Genomic DNA, 23,472 nt, shown 5'->3' with positions numbered 1-23,472 from the left:
TTAATATAGATTTTTTCTTATTGCACACAATAAATACTACAAGTGAATTGAAATCATATCATAACAAAAAAGGCCTCATACATGATTTAAATGACTTGAAATTATTTTCCATGTTATCCATGCATCTGTTAATTTTTTTAATGTTGTGTGTGTTATGATGTTGTTAAAATGATGCTGCGTTTGTTTTTTGTTTTGATATACATTGCCTTTGCGTGTTGCTGTTAAGTAGGTAAAAGAACATAACATGACATGACAAAAGCATCATGTGGCAATTGTCTTCGTGTTAAACAATGCAGCTTGTGCAGGTCTTTACTGCGCAATACTGATTTAAAGCTTGTGTATACATGTTTAACTCTGATGTTGTTGTTGTGTTTAACACAGGCGTATTGTTCTTTATATTGGAATTTTTTGTATTCTCTTTTGTGCTATATTCTATACAATCATTTTTCGGTGATATTGATTGCATCATATAATTGAAGAGCGGGGGAACAAGAGCGAGCTCAATATATTCAAAATAAAGAATGTTTAGATTTAGAATTTTTGCCAGATATAACCAATTTATTAAAAGAATATAATTTAAATTTTAAGGAAATAAAAGATATGGGGCATTTCATGTCAAGTGAACCAACTTTTGAAATCGATGTCTTCCGATCGGGATGAAATTTGCACCAAGGTTAGCTCTATTGGATAGTAACTCAGACACAATTTTTCAACAACATCGGTCGAGAACTCTCTGAGTTATAGGGGGTAAAATTTTGACAATTTGGTCAAACAGGGGTTTTTTCTTATCCATGTAACTTATTACCTATTGTTCTTAGCAAAATGTGTCCCAAATAGTATAGATAGCTATTTCTTCGATCTTTCGAAAAAAAATATTTAAAAAAAAAAATAAAAAATTTTTAATATTTTTTTTCCGAAATCAAAAACTTTTTTGACTTTTTTTTAAAATGGGTCCTTTTTTTTTTTTTTTCTTAAAATAAAGTTTAGATATTTTCCTTGAACACCTACTTGGTCGCTTAGTGGGATGCGAGTAGGATATCTATCAAAATAAATATTTTGTAACTCAAAACATAAAATTTTTTACTTTTTTTGCAAAATCAAAAACTTAGTTGACTTTTTTTTTTCAAAATGGACCCTTTTTTAATCTTTTTTTTTAGGTCAAACAAAAGCTTAGATATTATCCTTGAAGACCCTTTTGGTCGCTTAGTGGGATGCGAGTGGGATATCTATCAAAATAAATATTTTTTAACTCAAGACTTACAATTTTTGACTTTTTTTTTTGCAAATACGATTTTTTTTCCAAATGGGCGTCCATTCCTTTAAGATATTTTTAGTCCCTTAGTGGGATGCGAGTGGGATATCTATCAAAATAAATATTTTGTAACGCAAGACATACAATTTTTTAATTTTTTTTTGCAAAATCAAAATTTTTTTCCAATATGGGCCCTTTTTTAATTTTTTTTTTGCTCAAAAGAAAGCCTAGGTCCATTCCTTTAAGATATTTTTAGTCCCTTAGTGGGATGCGAGTGGGATATCTATCAAAATAAATGTTTTAACACAAAAATTGTATGTCTTGAGTTACAAAACATTTATTTTGATATATATCCCACTCGCATCCCACTAAGCGATCAAAACCATCTTAAAGGAATAGGCCTAAGCTTTCTTTATAGCAAAAAAAAAAATTACAAAAAGGGCCCATTTTAAAAAAAAGTCAAAAAAGTTTTTGATTTTGCCAAAAAATCAAAAATTGTATATCTTGAGTTACAAAATATTTATTTTGATAGATATCCCACTCGTATCTTAAAGGAATGGACCTAAGCTTTCTTTTGACTAAAAAAAAATTTTTAAAAAAGGGCCCATTTTGAAAAAAAATTCGAATTTGCAAAAAAAAAGTCAATAATTGAATGTCTTGAGTTACAACATTTTTATTTTAATAGATATCCTACTCACATCTTCCTAAGTGACAAAATAGGTCTTAAAGGAAAAGACCTAAGCTTTCTTTTGAGCAAAAAAAAATTTTTTAAAAAAAGTCCCATATTGGAAAAAAATTTCGATTTTGCAAAAAAAAATTAAAAAATTGTTACAAAATATTTATTTTGATAGATATCCCACTCGCATCCCACTAAGGGACTAAAAATATCTTAAAGGAATGGACCTAGGCTTTCTAGGTGTTCAAGGAAAATATCTAAACTTTATTTTAAGAAAAAAAAAAAAAAAAAAAAAAGGACCCATTTTAAAAAAAAGTCAAAAAAGTTTTTGATTTCGGAAAAAAAATATTAAAAATTTTTTATTTTTTTTTTTAAATATTTTTTTTCGAAAGATCGAAGAAATAGCTATCTATACTATTTGGGACACATTTTGCTAAGAACAATAGGTAATAAGTTACATGGATAAGAAAAAACCCCTGTTTGACCAAATTGTCAAAATTTTACCCCCTATAACTCAGAGAGTTCTCGACCGATGTTGTTGAAAAATTGTGTCTGAGTTACTATCCAATAGAGCTAACCTTGGTGCAAATTTCATCCCGATCGGAAGACATCGATTTCAAAAGTTGGTTCACTTGACATGAAATGCCCCATATACATTATACGGCCGAAATTCTCTCAAATTTTTTATTTATTTCTGACTTTGTTGTTTTGTGTTCAATTGTAATTGAAACGCGTGTGTTTGCTATGCTTCGTCCAAAAACCAACCAACAATAATGTTTAATGGATTTCTGAAAAAAATGAGACATTTGTTATGCTCTTTTAAAGAGAATAAGAATATGTGTGTTGTTACTCAGCGCGAAAGCACAATGAAATGAACATCATTGATTTAAGTCAGGGAAAGGCAACCTATACTATTGCATTTTACGATTGTGTTAGTTATACACTCTCTCCGCTCTCACCACGAATCGGTGTTGCCAGTAAACTTTCGTCGCTTTTCCCCAATTAAAAATGTAAAATCTCATATTGTTCATTATACATCTTTAAATGTTGGGACATATTTTTTTTTCACTGGCAACGCTGATTCTTAAATTGTGCGATAAAAAACGATACACAACCTGCTTGTTTGAGTTCTCAAGCTAGACTGATTAAAAGTTGTTTATTTCTCTACAATGCGTGTGCACACGTACGTAAGAGAAGAGTAAATGAAAAACGCGGCGCCCATGTTTTGCCTTTCCCTGATTTAAGTCTACTTTTACACAGGGCAAGTTTTCATGCGCAAGTCTAGAGTTTATAGGAGACAGAGGCAAGAAGAAAGAAGAAAGAAGTGTGTACCCCACTTGCTTGTACTGGCAAGTCTCTTCAATTCTCTTTTGTTTTCTCATTTTCACTATGGCGTCTATTAGGTTTTGACATACAAAATTGAACACAGAATTGCTGTGTAACAGTCGAGCAAGTTTAAAAGGAAATCGAAGAGACTTGCTTCAAGTAAATTTACCTGTGTAAATGCAGACTAAATCTATTTTTGATAATTCAACAATTTTGTTTGCACTATTTGTTTTTTTTACCTGTTTTAGGTGCACAATTGGTTTTATTTATTATTTTTCTTTAAGCGTCCAAATCGCCAAATATTGTATATATTTTTAATTTTAAATAACTTTAACGCTTTTAATTTCAATAAAAGTACGGAGCGAGCTAAAAACACGTCTGTCTCTTAAGAAAGAAAAACGTCTGTCAAAAAAAAACGTCGAAATTAAAAGAATTCAAATATAATTTATTTAACGGTTACGTCTTTTTCGTCAAATATTGGCCATGTGTGACCATACCTTTATACACAGTAATGGCTGTCTCCAATTTATATATTTGGATCATTTGACACGTATGCACAAAATAAAATGGACTTAACACGTTTGTTGTTTACACAAACATACGGAATTAGCACGTCTGCGCACTATGCTAACGATATTCGAATATTAATAAAAGTTTGACTTGATCAAGGCGAATATAATTTGGTAACATCGAGAAAACTGTTTTGGATTTGATAAACACTTAGATGAGTACATAATATTTGTGGAAATGGCAAGTTTTATATTAGTGATAAAAAAGTTATAACAGATATTATCGACAATTCATGCCTACTTGAATAGTGCAGTGTAATTATTTTCGGTCCCTAGTTTTAAGTCTCCAAAACATATATGACAGTTTTCTTGGATGTATATTAGGATGACCGTATATGAATGGAGTGAAAATAGTTGTCGGTGTGTTCAATTAAAATTAATGTACAGATTGTCTTAAGATGTCTATAATACTACATTTTTTCATTAGACTTAGCGGTTTGTCAGATGGATCAAACTTATCAAAATTAGCTCTGTTTTAATAGTTTTTATATTCAGCTGGGATATATTTGGAAACATCAACAACTTTTTCAATGCCATCCTATATTTTAATATACATATGTATTTTATTTATATTTTTATAACCTCGTATATAAGTCCTGTTATATTGGGTAAAGTACACGCCACAGAAACACATTCTGAGAATGCTTTAACGGACCAACTGCCATGTGCACATCTTAACTGAGCAGAACCCTGATTTTAAAAAAAATATATATATGTTAAGTATATTAATTTTAAAACATAACTAAATACATATTAATGTACATACACACAAATATTCAATTCACAAGATATTGTAGAGCTGTATGAGATTAACTTTTCTTTTTTTAGATTATATTAACAGTTCCTTTTCTGATGCATTTTTACGACATTCAATAAACATATTTTGTTTAGGTAAAAATATTGTATGTGATTTAAATAATAAAGGCCTTATTCATAAATAATTTTTAAATTTAAACAACGTTTTAAAATCAATTTTTGTATAGAAATTTTACATTAAAGCATTGTTTAAATTTAAATTTTTTATGAATATGGGGGTAAATACTTACCACAAGTATTTTTTATAAATTAAAAATACTTGCACAACCATGTCATAAATATAGAAGGTAGTTTCATTTACTATTTATTTCAATCTTGTTAATAATCTATATATATATAAAATACAAAAAATGTTTCTACCTTCCGTTATAGACTCTGAGAGCATCCAACCGATTAGCTCCAAACTGGTATCATTGGAAAGGAAATTTTCTGAATATGGTTTTAGACACCTAAAATACAACATTAGGTCCATTCGCTTTCGTAAAGATTTTCGAATTTTCTCATACAAACATTTTTCATCTATATATATTGTTACGAAATTGTACTTGAATTCAAATATAACGATTTTAAGGGCTGATTTAAAAGTAGCATAATGCTTTCAAATAACAGTGCTGTAATAGCAAACTGTAACATATCTGTGGGCATTATTAAATAAAAGCTTTCAGTTGATTTGATCGTAAGTTGGCAACGCTGTATTCGAATTCGAATATTCAGTTAAAGAACATTGTAGAAAGTACACCACAGATGGCGTATGTATTAGTAAGATCTAGAATATTCGAGTGAAGATGGCAGTGTTATAAATAGTGGCAGAGGTTGCAGTCGTGAGTCAGTTTATCAGAGACGCTATTTGAATAAACATCAACTGAGTGCCTTAAAGTGTGCTGTATTTTTCAAGTGAATTCGTATACATTGTAAAGTGTCTGTATTTCTGAGAATTTATAAACGTGCATAAAAAAACATTGAGTGACTATTTAATTCTGTTGTTGTACATTTTAAATAAATAAAGAGTTGTTACAATTTTCAAACTACTAAACGGCTTTTATTTGCAATCAAAAGTATCCGGTTTATTTAAAGGAAATAAACCAAACGTTTTGAAAAGGTTAAAACGTAACAATTGGTGTCAGAAGTGGGATTGCAAATTAATAAGCATGAAGTTTGAAGAACTGAAAGTTGAACAACTCAAGAAAGAATTGAGTAAGTTGGAGCTACCAACAGCAGGTAACAAGGCAGAATTGCAAACGGCGTGATATTGACATCGGTGCTTACGAATTCGAGTATAAGGAGGAAATTGAAGTTTCTACACGTTCAACAACAAGCAGCATGGATTTAAGCACAATGTTCGCGGCTATGATGGAAAAAATTGAAACAGCCAACAAGAACCTGGAAGCGAAATTGAACGAAAATTCGACACAGCTTGCGGAGGTTAAAACTGAACTTCTAGCTCAAGTCAAATAAGAATTTCAAGAAACTTCTAGAGTCAACCATGACAAATTGTTAGCTGAAGTTCAAGTCAACAACGAGAAACTCCTAGCTGAAATGGAAGCGAAATTTCAAGAATCATCTAGAGTCACAGACAAGAAAATTCAGGAAATGTCTGAGGTTATTAACAGCAGAGTGGATGTCGTTGACAAAAAGGTGTCTGAATTAGAGAGCGACCTAGAAAAACAATCCCAAGATGTTGATAATAAATTTCTCGATCTGGAAATGAAAATTAATAATCTTCAATGCCAAGACGGACCGGTGCGAATTATTTCAGAAACATCGAGTAGAATAAAGTCCCCTAGTTTTGATGGCAGCACACCATTTAATGTTTTCAAGTTTCAGTTTGATACAGTTGCCATTAGAAACATGTGGAACAATGAAGAAAAAGCTATAGAATTGATATTGGCCTTAAAAGGGAATGCAGCAGTAGTTCTTGAAAGCGTGTCAGCAAGCAACAGAAATTGTTATGATGACATAATGGATGCGCTACAACGTAAGTACGGTGGCGAGCATAAGAAAGAATTATACCGAATGGAATTGCGTGGTAGAGTGCAGAATGCCAATGAGACGCTACAAGATTTTGCGATGGAAATCGAGCGTTTGCTACAGCTTATTTATCCAGGGGAGAACCATCCGATTTTGGAGCATTTGAGGATAGAGGCATTTGTGAATGGTATTCGCGATCCAGAGATAAAATATGCGGTATGTGCCACACCAAAGTCATCATTCTTTGAAACCATCTCATTCGCGCTGGTACAAGAAACAGCAAAGATAATTTCAAAACCTTAGGTGTGTAATGTGCGGAAAATCGGGGTTGTCGCTGAAAATGATAGAAGTATGGTCAACGAATTAAAGGAATTAATAGAGGCAGTTTTAAATGCATTAAGTAAGAGACAAACTAAAGCCAAAGTTAAATGTTATAACTGTGGAAAAATGGGTCACATTCAGCGAAACTGCAGAGCACCAATAAAGCGAATCAGATATGTTTCAGCATCAAGAAATAACCAGCTGGTGAATCATCAAGCATTACAGGAGCCACCTTTAAAGCGAGCTTGCATTGAAGGACAGGATCTGACCCCCACACCACACCTGGCCCTACCATCTCCATATCAGTACTGCAGAAGGAAAGTAACAATCTTACTGCTAGTGGGTACATCAACGGTCGGAATCACATCCTTACTATGGACACGGGAGCGTCGCAGTCTATCATCAGAAGAGATTTAGTAAAGAAATCGATGGAACCAATTTGCAATGTAAGTCTACGCACCGCTACTGGAGAGCCTGCCACTGTCCATGGTAAAGTTAATGTGAAACTAACTATTGGTGGTATTAGCGTAAATCATGTCTTTGTTGTTGCCGATATTGTGGACGAAGTAATCATTGGTGCAGACTTCATGATTAATCACAGCATTACTTGGGATATGGGACAAAAAGTCATGAATTGGCGAAATGTTAAAATACCCCTTGACGTCGGATATGAGAGCAAGTCTCAAGTAAGAAAGTTAGTTTTTGTTGAGCACAAAAGGTTGCCACCGCAGTCAGAGGATTTGGTATGGGCCCGTGAGGAAGTGGAGGATTGTATAGACAATGGTTTGTTGGTGTTGGAACCAGGGGATGTGAGAAGTGGCCATGTAACAATGGAGGCCCTCGTTGAACAGTGCAACGACAGAATGGTTCCCGTTGGAGTGCTTAGTCTGTCCCGCAGAGAGAAGATCATCATGTCGGGTTCCAAGATGGGTGAAGGTGCTTCAGTAGAAAAAGAAATGCATGAACTCGTTCGGAGACGAATTAAAATAACAAATGACCAAATGAAAAGCCGATACAGTTCACAACATAATAAGGGTTTGTCATCCAAATTAAGGAATCACTGCAAAGGACCACATAGGGTGGATAAGAAATTGGACGACATGGTTTATAGAATACGGAAATGTGGAAGACCGATATCGGGAATTAAAGTTGAACATCGGAAACGTCTAGCCGCCTATGGGAGAAGTGAATCTATGCCTATTCGGGACGAACAGGCTTAAGCGGGGGGCAGTGTTACGAAATTGTACTTGAATTCAAATATAACGATTTTAACGGCTGATTTAAAAGTAGCATAATGCTTTCAAATAACAGTGCTGTAAAACTGTAACATATCTGTGGGCATTATTAAATAAAAGCTTTCAGTTGATTTGATCGTAAGTTGGCAACGCTGTATTCGATTTCGAATATTCAGTTAAAGAACATTGTAGAAAGTACACCACAGATGGCGTATGTATTAGGAACCTCTAGACAGTTAAAGAGAAATCTAGAGTGCAGATGGCAGTCAAAGTAAATTAATAAAGTAGACTCAGTAGAACAGCTGACTATTTTTTTTCTTTGGTCTGAACTGTCAATTCACTTGTGGTTGTTGTGGCGAAAAATACAACAAGCCCAAAAGCAAAAACAACAACAGGCAACTTTGACAGCTCAGACCTTAAACCAAAAACAAAATTGCTTGTGGTTTTTGTAAATGTTGTATTTGTTGTAGTACTGTCGCTACTTTATTAATTTACTTTGATGGCAGTGTTATAAATAGTAGCAGAGGTTGCAGTCGTTAGTGAGTTTATCAGAGACGCTTTTCGAATAAACATCAACTAAGTGCCTTAAATTGTGTTGTGTTTTTCAAGTAAATTCGTGTACATTATAAATTGTGTCTGTATTTCTGAGAATTTATAAACGTGTATAAAAAACATTGAGTGGCTATTTAATTCTGTGGTTGTTGTACATTTTGAATTAATAAAGACTTGTTACAATTTTTAAACTACTAAACGGCTTTTATTTGCAATCAAAAGTATCCGGTTTATTTAAAGGAAATAAACCAGCGTTTTGAAAAGGTTAAAACGTAACAATATGTATGTTCCGTATGGACTCAAAAAAGGCTGGACCGATTTTGATAATATTTTCACGGAATCTTCAGAAAAGCATTTTGGGTAACAGTGTATAGTCAGATTTTTGATTTTTGGTCTAAGATAAACAATTTTGTTTACTCTTGCATATTAGGTGCATGAATAATAAATTTCCATATGAAATCTACTTTTAATCAAAAAATTATGATGTTAACAAGCTCGATGACCAAATACAATTGAAAGTGTCTGGCGAAACAATAAAACACAAATCGATTGACACAGTAATGAACGAAGAACAAGTCGTCAATTGTCCTACTGAATTTTTGAATTCATTGGAACCAGCCGAAACGCCACCACATGTATTAACATTGAAGGTTGGATTACCGACTTTTTCCGACACTGTATATTAAAATCGAAATGCAATATAAAACAGATGTTTTCTAAAGGCCAGCAACGCGGACCGGGTTCAGCTAGTTTAACAATAAATAAAGTTTCATCGATATTGGTGGACAATAACATACTTAAAAGTGTACCACAAAAAAACGTGTGGCCTATTTATATATAAGATTCAATAATAATTATACGAATAATGGAGGAAAAAAATTTTATTCGAATGTATATTATTATTTTTATTTATTAACTTATAACTAGCATAACCTGGTGCACTTTGCTACCCCTAGTAAAATTAAAAAAATATGAATGGAAATACGAAAATAACACATACCACTACACTGCTCTGATCCCACCCATTTTTATTTATTTCATCTACAGATAATTCTTACTGATTACTTACATTTAATTAATTTGTAAACCTTTTATGTAAATATCAAGCTTTACTTTAACTTTCCTTTATAAGGGAGAGCTTATTCCTACTAAGCCGATCATGCTTAGCTAAACTTCGGACAGGGAACAGGAATAAATTCGTTTTTAGCTAACCTCCGTAGAATGGTAATAAATTGATTGATTTATTTAAAATACATTTAGGCCCATTATTAGAACTTGCCAATAATTAAAGGATGCTGTTATCGGACAGATAAGAAGTACTTGATTTCAGCTAAAACCGACCGATAAGCTAAAGGAAGGATCATCTTGCCTTTAAATTTTATAGTGAGGTTTATGTATTTGAAATTGTCCTATGTTCTGGAAAATATGGCACATTCATAAAAAATAAATAAATTTTTATTTTGTTTTCCCAATAAATATATTGATAAACAAAGCAAACTTACTATAGTCACTATAATAATTGTTTTCTAATCCAGCATAGCAGCTATTTTCTAGGACATAGTGCTAACCCCTGGAAGATGCCATTCCCCCAACTTTACGATAAATTTCGGATTTCTGGTTAGCTAACTCCCCCTTGGACTTTCGTTTTATAAACTCGCACTTGTCATGGACTGACTCTTAAGGTCGGTTCGAGCCAATTGTGCTGAAAATTTCTCATCTATTTTAGCACATGCTTCTTCCTTCTGCTTACAAACTACCATTTTTATACCCTACACCACCATAGTGGGGAGGGTATAATGCGTTTGGGCAGATGTGTGTAACGCCAAAAATATTGGTCTAACACCCACCTTCTGAGTCGATTAAATGATGTCCGTACGTCTGGCTGGTTGGCTGTCCATGTAAACCTTGTGCGCAGAGTACAGGTCGCAAATTTGAAGATATTTGGATACAATTTGGTACATATAAGTTTTTCGGCCCAAGGACGAAGCCTATTGAAACTGGCTGAAATCCGTCCATTATTTCACCTAGCCCCCATACAAATGTCCTCTCGAAATTGGACTTTATCGGTCATAAATGTTTAATTTATACATGTATCTACAAACATTTCGCTCGAAATAAGTTTTATATATACAAAATTCATGTCACCAAATTTTGTTACGATCGGCCCATAATTAGTCATAGCTTCCATATAGACCCGCTTCCGAAAATCACTTTAACGTGTATAAATCTCTTAAAAATGTCGGTATATACACCAAATTCAACATAAATAACTTTCATACAGACATAAATCACACGACCTAATTTCATTGTGATCGGTCCATAATTGGTCATAGCTCCCATATAAGGCTCATTTCGAAAATCACTCACGATTATAAATTATTGATATTTTAAAAGAAAAATCTTTTTGCTCATTTACTTGGTGTAGGGTATTATATAGTCGGGCTTGACCGACCATACTTTCTTACTTGTTTATTTTCGATTAGGTGCTTGTAAGCTTCCTACAAACTAATATTTTCACAAACAAATTTTTGTTTTCTGTCAGTAAACAATTTGTCAAAAGTAATCGGGTTTTTCACTGGCATTGCCATATTTTCGAAAATAAATTAATTTATTTTACAAGGAAGTTGTAATAATGAAAAATTTTAAAGGTCATTTTACTATTACGTACATTAAAGTCAAGTTGTAATAATGGCCCTTAGGTTATCAGTATGCTTTCAGAAAATTAATATTTGTATACCCACCACCACCATAAGTGGTTATAAGTTGGTCATTCTGTGTGTAACATTGAAGGATTGAGCTATGTCCGTATGTCTGTCTGCTGTGTAAAAAACTCTCACGTCCAAAATACATAAGCGAAATTAATGAAATTTATACAAAAATGTTTATGGTTTGGTATTGAAAATGGAATTAGTAGAGCCAGAGCTATGGACCAAAATGTAAGACAACCCCCAAATATTTTGATAATTTTCACATGTTTTTTGTCATTTCGAGTAAATGCAATGCAGAGAATGATATGCATTTTTTAAGTTTTCTTTAATCTAACAATATTTAGATTCTTTGCGATGTCCATTTTTCGGTTCTAGCAGATAGTCAGTTGGCAATTAAGCATTACGGTTGAAATAACCGAATTTTTTCACTCAATTCAAGCCACAGCAGAAATATTTGGCTATTAAGAATAAATCAAATTTAAATTTTTTGTTCTTAAAAGAATAATTAGGGTGCTTAGCTCTGCAACTTTTAAGGATATTTCTGATTTATACAATCGAATTTATTAATTGTATACCTATTAAAACCACGAGTGAACAATACCGATCAAATGCTACTATTAAATTAGAAATCCTTAAAAAGGCTAGACCTTCATTGAACAACCAAATATAGTTATACTTCTTTAAAAAACACTGGTAAAATTATAGGACAATTTATTCGAGAAATAATTCACAGGTTTTTGGTTTAATTTGGTATTAAAAAATTCCCGGGAATGAAAAGATTTTTTAATTTACTCCCGAAAATTTTGGCATTTATATGGTATATAAATGCCAAAATAATTGCAGTATTCAATCAAAATTCAGCACAAATAAGTTTCGTTTCCCATATAAATTTCACTTCCGAAAATCACTTGAATACGCATAATATTTTATTCACAAATGATACTACTAGATTATATGAATATCGATCCATATTTAACAGAATTCATACTGCTTGATTTGGTGACTATGAGTTCATAATTAAATATAACTTCTATAACAGACTCACATACGGATATAACTAATTTTCATATGCAAAATTGAATCAGAACAAAAATATACTTTTGAAGTTTGACTGAATATTGGGATATTCATTCTAGTAATGATCATTCCATTTAATTAATTTAAAAATGGCCATTTTCGAATAACGAATAATTTTATGTAGAATAATCGAATAAAACGAATGTACATATACATATATTTAAATTTATTAAATTGCTAAAATTTTTCATAATTTCAAATTTAAATAAATAATAATGACTTACAAAAATTGTATTTTTTCTGAAATTCGACAAATAACTAAAGATAAAGGGAGTCTTTCGAGCACTGTAAATGGTCCGATAGCTCCTTCTATAAATACATATATAAATATTACAGCAAGAAGTTACAATTCTAAAATCAAGTCTCTCTAAATGTTTAATTTAGGACTTGAACCAATGAAAATAAAAGGTACAGAATAAAATATTTGTTATTTAGTAAAAAAGGCTGAATAATTTTTGAATTGATTTCGAAACAGAAATTTTAGTGTCTAATACTATGTACAGACATGCATTCTTAATTGTCTCAATTTAATTTTAATTGCGCAATTAAAATTAAATATACTTAAAAACAACTTCGCCAGACATTTTTGTGTAAATGTTCCTAATTGCGCAATTAAGGTGCAAAAGTCGAAAAAAAAAGTTTTTAGTTGGGGGTTTTTTGTCATTGGGTTGGTTAAAGTAATGATCTAGAAGATAAAAAATTATCATAGTAAGGTCCCTTGCCTCAAATGCAATTCATAATTTCAGTTTGAATGAGGCCTTCACACGAATGGCACACTACCGTAGGAAAGATCGACTAGAAGCAGTTTCAGTTAAACAGGTGTCAAAGTTTTTGTAATCAAGCAAATCAAACGAAACAAAATGGACTCTACAGCTGAAGGTAAGTATAATACATAAAAGCAAAATCTGAATATAAATATCTAAATATTACATTTTAAAAAAGTGATATGTAAGGACTATTTTTTATTTTTGTTCCTGCTTTTTCCTGCTCTCTAAGCTATTGTAAGTATAAGTCAAAGAATTATTTAACAAATAAAATAAAATTTAGCTGCAAGTATTTGCAAGTTACCCTACGTTCGGCAAAAAAAAAATTAATTTTTTTGATTACTACCTTGCAAAAATACTTACTAGAAGGTTTTCGGAGCATTTTTTTTGCTTGTAAGGTGGTACGCTTTAATTTACATGAAATAACATAAAATAAACACCACATTTATATATAGAAATATACAGTAAACTCTCTAAAACGTGAACTAAGGTAGAGCTACACAAATACGTATGCATGTATTTGTTGAATGCACTCTAACATCGCCATATTGCATTTCACCATTGTAAATTTGTTAATTTTTAATAAATTTTTAATTATATACCCTAAAAATATCAAAACAAAAACTTTTAATCAATTAGAAAATTCATTTAATTTTTTTTCGTATGAAATGACGCCATATTAGGTCGGCCATTTTGAATTAGCAAATTCTGATAACGGATTCGTAATCAGCGACCCCAAAAACCCCCATATACAAATTTGTGGATCATTTTGTACTATTTTCGACTTTTGGCCGGACAAAGGTACCTTTGGGCGCGAGATATTAGTAGTGTGATTTTGAAACAGTCGTCGAAAATGATACTTGGGATGACATTTATAATGATATTAAAATATATATAAATGATGTTATTAACCGCGTACGTAAGTGTTGCAAAATATTTAATAAATCTAATGATAAATACAAAATATTGCAAACTTACGTTTTGTTCTAAGAAAAACATCGAGTTCGTCTTATACATAATGTTAAACATCGTTGGATATCTTTATCTAACATAGTAATGAACTTTTTGCATATTTACATATAAATGCGTCAATCATGCACTGTCTAACTTCAAATTAGCCACGATCACTGACAATGATATCAAACTTTGGACAGATTTGTGTAATTCCATTTGATAGACCTTGAGGGAATAATACAATTTGTTATAAATAATTAAAAAAAAGTGAATAATTCATTTTTGTAAAATGAGTGAAGGATTTAAATGAGATGAGCAATTACAAATTTGAGAGGTAGGGAGATTCGTCAGATGATCATGTGTTAATTTAGAATGTCCGAGCCTTGTTCCTTCGAATTTTATTATATTCGTTCTAGTGAAATTAACTATAAAGTTTCTTAAAAAGGAGCATACATCGGTCATTTCATTATTAAAATTAATTTACCAAAATGAGGTGGTGGTAATTGGATATGTACTCTCTGTATTCTTTAACGAGTCCTAGTAGAATAAAGTTATTTGCAACTTTGTTCGCAAATTCCCTTTTATACGAAACAAATTTTATATTAGGTTGTCTTTGAATAAAAATATTTAATTATGGAGTTTTCTGTAGTAATACTAATGGTGTTTTCTTTTCTAAAAAAAATGATGACTTATAAATGTGTAATATTATTATCATGTTACACACACCCTTGCAAAGTGAAATATTTTTTTCTATTAGAATGGAACAAAATAATTTCTTGATTTTACACTTAACACTAATGTATATTTAGCGTGCCAAATATTGAATGAATTTTGTATTAAAAAGCGATATTTAACACTGTTAAAGCGACTTTCGACATTCAATTGTGTTTGTTTGCCAACAGCATTTACAACACTGATTGTCAATAATGGAAATCAGCTGTTACTCAATTGCAAAAAAGTAGTTAAAGCAGTAGGAAAAAAGGGTATTATCTCACTCTGAAATATAATTGAGGGTGAAATATGTAACATATTTACCACTTATTTATGCAACATATTTAGAAAGGAAAACGGCAACTCTTCGCATTTTTGCATACATTTCTAGAATGGAACATACCCCTGCGCTAATGGTAACATAAATGGAACATTTTTCTCAGAAAAGAAAACACCATAAATTATGTAAAATTTTTACATTCGGAGCTAAAAAGGAATTTTAGAAATTTTTTCATCAAATTAATTTGTCACGTCAAAAACATAGGGGGATTTTGTTTATTTTTCAAAAATATATATGTATAACTTATGACAATTAAAAATATTTTTCTATTGAAAATGCAAATATTTTACGTAGAGTTAGCTTTTCAAATTGATTAAATCTGTTACTAAATGTAGGGTCACACATGACAAATATTTGAAGAAAAATACGTAAACACTAAATAAAATACATTTGAATTATTTTATCTCAAAAAGCTATTTTACTTAGGATGATTTTTTTTTCATATTTTATTTATTGTATCTTTACAAAATAATGTGAACTATCAATAATTTGTTCAAATTTAAATCTAAATATTAATTTTTATTTACGTCCCACCACAGTTGGACGAAAAATTATGTTTAATTTATAGATCCTATCATCAGCGCAGGTCTTCTTAGTCGGATGTAGCCATTACTTCTCATTAATGTTCGTGCAAGTGGGTTAGGGTGAACTTCTAACTTTTTCAAATATGACTCCGATTGTTTTTTTATTTCATTTTTCACCAGGAAGACACCTAGGTCCTTATGAATGTTAAAATTTCTCACATATCAAGGCGCTGCTGTTATCATTCTTAATATTTTATTTTGGAATCTTTGAATTTTTTCAATAGAAGCTGAGGCCGTGCCCCATAATTGAATTCCATAGCACCATAGATATGGGTTTTATTATTGAGCTGAACAGCAAAAGTTTACAATCTAAACTCAATCTCGAGTTTTTACCAATTAGCCAGTAAATTTGTAATAATTTTAACTTCATTTGAGTCAATTTCGTATCTATATGCTTTTTCCAGGTAGGACGTCGGTCTTGATGCAGGCCTAGATATTTAACTTCAGTTTGTTGAGGTATTATATGATTATTTATTAGGATTGGAGGGCACGATTCTCTACGCTCTATGTGAAAGTGAGATGTATACATTTCTGCTCGTTTATTTTTATTCTCCATTGTTTTGACCACCTTTCTATGTCGAGTATATGGTCTTGTAAAAGTACAGATGCTTCTTGGGATTTTTCATGAATGGCTAGTATAGCTGTGTCATCAGCAAAAGTTGATATGTGGGTTCGACTGTTTGTAGGCATATCACAAGTATATAGGAAGGGACCCAGTATACTTCCTTGGGGTACGCCTGCTTCAATAGGCTGTGGTGAACTTATGCAGTCTCCCTCTTTAAGAACGAACTTTCGATGACTTAAATAACTTTCTAGAAGCTTATGTGTGTTTACTGGTAAATATTGTTTTATTTTTATCGATAATTCTTCATGCCATACTTTGTCGAAGGCTTGCGAAACGTCGATGAAGAGTGCAGAACAATATTTTTTTCTTCAAATGTCTTGGATATGATATCTACCAACCTGTGAGTTTGTTCTATGGTGTTATGTTTTTCTCGAAATCCGAATTGATGAGTTGGAATATAATCAAAATGATTCACTATCGGCTTTAACTTGTGCATTAACAGTTTTTCGAATAGCTTTGATATATTTGACAATAGGCTAATGGGTCTATATGATTCTACTTTAGTGTGATCTTTTCCCGGCTTAGGTATCATTGTAACTAAAGAAACCATCCATTCTGGTGGATAATATTCAAGGCGTAATATAGCATTAAAAATAAATAGGATTATTCTTATCATTTATCTTAAATAAACTTCTAGACGTCAAATGGATTTCCGAAACTAACATTATATCAACTTCATGACTTTTAAGAAAATACTCGAGTTCGTTTTTATGTTGGCGAATGCCGTTAGGGTTCCAAAAACATATTCTTAGGCAGTTCATGGTCTGTTAAGCACAGCCTGCAATAACATTGATTGCATCTTAAGCATTTCTTGCATCATGTTACTCATTGAGTTTGTACAGTTATTTACCGATTGCACAAGAGTTTCTATTGTAGATTCTAGTCAGGTAAAATTGAAGATTGGCGTTTGCTCTCTTACCTCTGGGTTCATATTTTCGTTTAGACTTGCGTCTGAGTTTGGTTGTTTCTAAGTACATTTGCATATGTTTCTTTGTTGTCATATGTCTGTTGCAACGGGGGGTAGTTTAAATTGATGTTATTTAATGGCTGAGCGGGGAAAATCTTCGGTTTCTGGCTATGTGATTTTTTAACAATTGGGTAGAAGGGCAACCCCTGTAGTTTGCTGTGTGGTTACCTCCTCAATTGCTGCATTTTTTAATTTTAGGATCATCTTTGGATTTGTTACATTGGGATGTGTTATGCAACTCCCCGCAAATAACACATACGGGTGGCAATTTGCAATATACCTTGGTATGTCCATATTCTTGGCAATTCATACATTGGACGGGGCCAAATCGTTTATGTGGTTCTTCTACTGTATTTTATTTTACGATGCAATAAATACTTCAGGTTATATATGGGATATGTTTAATTTTTTTATCAGTTTTATGACACCGGGTTCAAGTTCAACACGGAAGAGTGGTTGGGTTTTTTTCCGCGATTTCTTATATTTATCACATTTTTGTCTTAAAACCTTTATCTTCTAAGCTTTGCTTTATTTCGAGTGGTTCAACATTACAGTCAATACACTTTGTAACAACTTTTCTTTTGAGTTTCAAAATCTGTTACAACCTTTCTGTAATCGTTTTCACTATTGACCTGTATTTTAGTTTCATGAATCGTGCCTTTCTGGTTCATCTGTTTCACATTCCAGAATAGAAAAACGATTTTCATTGTTTAGTCTAGCAGGTTCACTATCCTTATATAATTTAGCCAAGGGTGCCGCTTTCGAAGACTTGGGACTTCGTAACCGTTTTAATACTGCAACATACCGGTCCATTCCAGCCTGTATTTGGGATTTATTATCTTTATTTAATAGTTGACTAATCTTGGGTATAGCGCCGCTTAATGGGTTAATTTTATTTGTAGTCGGTGTGGCATACTTTCAGGCATAAATAAAATATTTGTATTTTCTGGTAACTCCAGATTAACAGCTATTGAATTTTCTTTCGTTCATTAGTTGTTGACAATGCGCTTACTGTTTTCGTTAAAGAGATTCATTAAAGAGTAGTTGTAAATACTTTAGTTAACACACTTGATCTTTATTTAATAGTTAATGCACAAAGTTCAAAAAATAAAGAATTTTCACTTATTTGTCTTTTAAGGCGCAACTATAATGTGCATAAGCTAGCTTAAGTTAATGTCAAAACCAAACTAAAAGACTGTCAAATGCTTAAGAAAATCCGAAGAAACTTTTAGGTGGCCATAATGTACTTATGTGCATTCAAAACAATTTAGCCCCATTTGCACATTTATGTGCAACACGTAATTAAAAAATACGTATTTCTTATTATTTTATGAAAATAAATTAATTTTCTTCATCCTATTAATTTTTTCTTTATTTTCTTTGTATACAATAAACAAACATACGGAATGTGCGACCAGCTTCGCACTTTGCTTAAGCAAATAAAATTTGACGAAACTTGACGAAACTCTCTTAAGTACATTATAGTTTGTCACATACATTTTATATGTATTCGCACAGTTGCTTAAGCTAACTTAAGCTAGTTTATGCATATTATAGTTGGGCCTTTAGTTCTTGTTTTGATTTTTTTATTTAATAATATTATTAAAATAAAAACGTCCTTTCGTGTAGTTAATAAACATGTGTAATTTATATTTATTTTCCGAAAGAATCATTAAAATAACGAATTAACTCGGAGTAAAAATAAAACACGTCCAATTTCAATCACAGTGTGATGAACAGTGTCTTAGGATGATTCAAAACAAAAAATTTAGTTTAATTTGATGCTGTTTGATCTTACAAAACACTTGTAAGAGTAAACACGTTGAACAAATTTGTACTAAAAAAAAAAGGTTGCGCTTTTTTTAACAAATATTTGCCATGTGTGACCCTACCGTAACCCTTTCGGGACTACTGGGATTATATGTCCCAGCTATTTTCAAATGCAATTTCTTATCTAAATAACACCTAAACCATGTTTAATAGTTCGATATAATATTTTAATAAAAACATTACGGTACATATCAGCGTATTCATGCAGCTTTAAAATGAATTTCACAACATTGCACAGTAGGTATTTCGACCTACTTTTTAGGCCATAATTAATTTCAGCCAAAGTTTTGAACCAATATGACTAAAATTTGGAATTCATAAGCACGTACAGCTGGGTTTTTTGATTTTTGTAATAGTGAATATTTTTAGGGTTGCCACCATATGTAAAAAGTAAAATAACTGAAAATTTTTTTTTGGAAATTCGGCACGATGAAAATACGCAAGGGGTCTACAAAATTTTCCGTGAGGCTTGTGCCACCTTAACGATAAATTTTTACAAAGTTTGTATATTTAGCTTTAACGAAGCTAAATCTTGTTTTGAAACATTATAAATAAATAAATAAATAAATAAATAAATAAATAAATAAATAAATAAATAAATAAATAAATAAATAAATAAATAAATAAATAAATAAATAAATAAATAAATAAATAAATAAATAAATAAATAAATAAATAAATAAATAAATAAATAAATAAATAAATAAATAAATAAATAAATAAATAAATAAATAAATAAATAAATAAATAAATAAATAAATAAATAAATAAATAAATAAATAAATAAATAAATAAATAAATAAATAAATAAATAAATAAATAAATAAATAAATAAATAAATAAATAAATAAATAAATAAATAAATAAATAAATAAATAAATAAATAAATAAATAAATAAATAAATAAATAAATAAATAAATAAATAAATAAATAAATAAATAAATAAATAAATAAATAAATAAATAAATAAATAAATAAATAAATAAATAAATAAATAAATAAATAAATAAATAAATAAATAAATAAATAAATAAATAAATAAATAAATAAATAAATAAATAAATAAATAAATAAATAAATAAATAAATAAATAAATAAATAAATAAATAAATAAATAAATAAATAAATAAATAAATAAATAAATAAATAAATAAATAAATAAATAAATAAATAAATAAATAAATAAATAAATAAATAAATAAATAAATAAATAAATAAATAAATAAATAAATAAATAAATAAATAAATAAATAAATAAATAAATAAATAAATAAATAAATAAATAAATAAATAAATAAATAAATAAATAAATAAATAAATAAATAAATAAATAAATAAATAAATAAATAAATAAATAAATAAATAAATAAATAAATAAATAAATAAATAAATAAATAAATAAATAAATAAATAAATAAATAAATAAATAAATAAATAAATAAATAAATAAATAAATAAATAAATAAATAAATAAATAAATAAATAAATAAATAAATAAATAAATAAATAAATAAATAAATAAATAAATAAATAAATAAATAAATAAATAAATAAATAAATAAATAAATAAATAAATAAATAAATAAATAAATAAATAAATAAATAAATAAATAAATAAATAAATAAATAAATAAATAAATAAATAAATAAATAAATAAATAAATAAATAAATAAATAAATAAATAAATAAATAAATAAATAAATAAATAAATAAATAAATAAATAAATAAATAAATAAATAAATAAATAAATAAATAAATAAATAAATAAATAAATAAATAAATAAATAAATAAATAAATAAATAAATAAATAAATAAATAAATAAATAAATAAATAAATAAATAAATAAATAAATAAATAAATAAATAAATAAATAAATAAATAAATAAATAAATAAATAAATAAATAAATAAATAAATAAATAAATAAATAAATAAATAAATAAATAAATAAATAAATAAATAAATAAATAAATAAATAAATAAATAAATAAATAAATAAATAAATAAATAAATAAATAAATAAATAAATAAATAAATAAATAAATAAATAAATAAATAAATAAATAAATAAATAAATAAATAAATAAATAAATAAATAAATAAATAAATAAATAAATAAATAAATAAATAAATAAATAAATAAATAAATAAATAAATAAATAAATAAATAAATAAATAAATAAATAAATAAATAAATAAATAAATAAATAAATAAATAAATAAATAAATAAATAAATAAATAAATAAATAAATAAATAAATAAATAAATAAATAAATAAATAAATAAATAAATAAATAAATAAATAAATAAATAAATAAATAAATAAATAAATAAATAAATAAATAAATAAATAAATAAATAAATAAATAAATAAATTTCACTGATAATTAAATTGTAAACAGCATAGATTTTTTTCTTAATATTTTTTTCACATTAGAAAGTTCGCTATATTTTAAGCTGAGACTGTCTGAAAGAAAATGATATAACTCAAAAACCGAAACGAAAAATAACAAAAAATAAATTCAAAATTATTTTATTAACACTTTTCATCAATGAAAAATACGGCAGTCCACGGCCAACATTATCAAAAGCTTTTTCCATAAAGTCATTAATTTGAGGTTAAGTTAGAATTACACGTTTTGTTAACAAAAGCATAACGTCCATCAAAATATTTTGTTTTTTTTTTAATTACTTACTATACTCTCTCTTTACGGTATTATGCACGATTTCATTCTATTTGTTTAATAACTGATAAAAGAAGTTCAAAATTACACTTTTTGTGCTGCACTTTGAACTTTGCTTGCAAATGTCTACTTCTACTGCCCATAAATCAGGTGATATTTGTTTTTTACAAAAACCAAATATGCAATATTTGCTTTGATTTATGGTTAATCAAACGTCATTAACAAAAACATTATAATTGTTAGTACAAAAAATTATTTTTGGCCAAAGAAATTGGGTCAAATTACCTACTGTGCATTGTTGAAATTTGAGCAGTTTGGAAGTCGGCCGCGCAGTAGTATTGAAAAAATATAGAGGGAAATAAATCTTTAACTTATGGTGTTTTCTTTTCTGAGAAAAATGTTCCATTTATGTTACCATTGGCGCAGAGATATGTTCCATTCTAAAAATGTGAAAAGTAAATAATTGATAAATATGTATGTTACATATTTCACCCTCAATTATATTTCAGGGTGAGATAATACCCTTTTTTGCAACTGCGTTAAGTATTTTTTTGCAATTGAATAACAGCTGATTTCTATTATTGAAAATCAGTGTTGTTAATGCTGTTGGCAAACTCATACAATTGAATGTCGAAAGTCGCTTTAACACTGTTATATATCGCTTTTTAATGCAAAAATCATTCAATATTTGGCACGCCAAATATACGTTAGTGTTAAGTGTAAAAACAAGAAATTATTTTGTTTCATTCTAATAGAAAAAAACGTTTCACTTTGCAAGGGTGTGTGTAACATGATAATAATATTACACATTTATAAGGCATAATTTTTTTAGAAAAGAAAACACCATTATAAACGCTTAGTGCAATTTAAATGAAATTTGACATGCGCAAAGAGGAAGTATTGTCGAGTTCAAGTATTGAGTTTGGACCTCATGGACCCACCAGGGGCGCGGATAGGGGATCCCAAAGTAGGTAACTTTGGGATCCCCTTGTTTGGATTCCGATTTCAAAAAAATTACAAATAAAGACTTTTCTCGTCAAGCACTATATATCTATCAATTATCTCTTATAGCTTAGCACCTTGCTCCAGTTTTTTGATATCAGAGAGTCCAAATATTTCCCGAATTTCTCCATTTTTATTTTATTACACTACAATGCCAGTAGAGCATACTGCACTTGCTATCGAAAAGTGTACAAAGATGATATGCTCAGGCTGAAACAACGCTTTGTGTTACAAGAGTTTTGGACCATTCCCCAAATTAAATCCCTAATAACATTTATAAAATGCTATAAATAAGCAAATAAATGGGTATTTTCATCTAAATTTAATAATATTCTGATGTTTTATTAATTTTTTAATTTCGAATCACCCATCTAGAACACTGATTGGGATTATATGTCCACTAAAAATGCTTATTGGGATTATATGTCTCAGGATTAAAGGACGATTTCAGGATTTCTGAGTATGCAGAACATAATATTTTTTCCTCATCTTTCAGAATGTGGAAA

General features: G+C 29.1%; 1 protein-coding gene across 1 annotated transcript in view; it reads right to left on the bottom strand.

Annotated features, from left to right (window-relative positions):
* Window positions 1–23,472, bottom strand: part of Hasp (Hig-anchoring scaffold protein) — a 278,761-nt gene that overhangs the window by 36,215 nt on the left and 219,074 nt on the right. The window contains exon 11 of the mRNA XM_065500848.1: window positions 4,406–4,513. Coding sequence (XP_065356920.1) covers window positions 4,406–4,513 — 108 coding nt within the window. The remainder of the gene's footprint in view (window positions 1–4,405; window positions 4,514–23,472) is intronic.

The sequence above is a fragment of the Calliphora vicina genome, chromosome 2, assembly GCF_958450345.1.
Source record: "Calliphora vicina chromosome 2, idCalVici1.1, whole genome shotgun sequence".
In the NCBI taxonomy this organism is placed as follows: Eukaryota; Metazoa; Arthropoda; class Insecta; order Diptera; family Calliphoridae; genus Calliphora; species Calliphora vicina.
The sequence above is the reverse complement of the archived record's forward strand: the minus strand, read 5'-3'. Positions and strand labels throughout refer to the sequence as shown.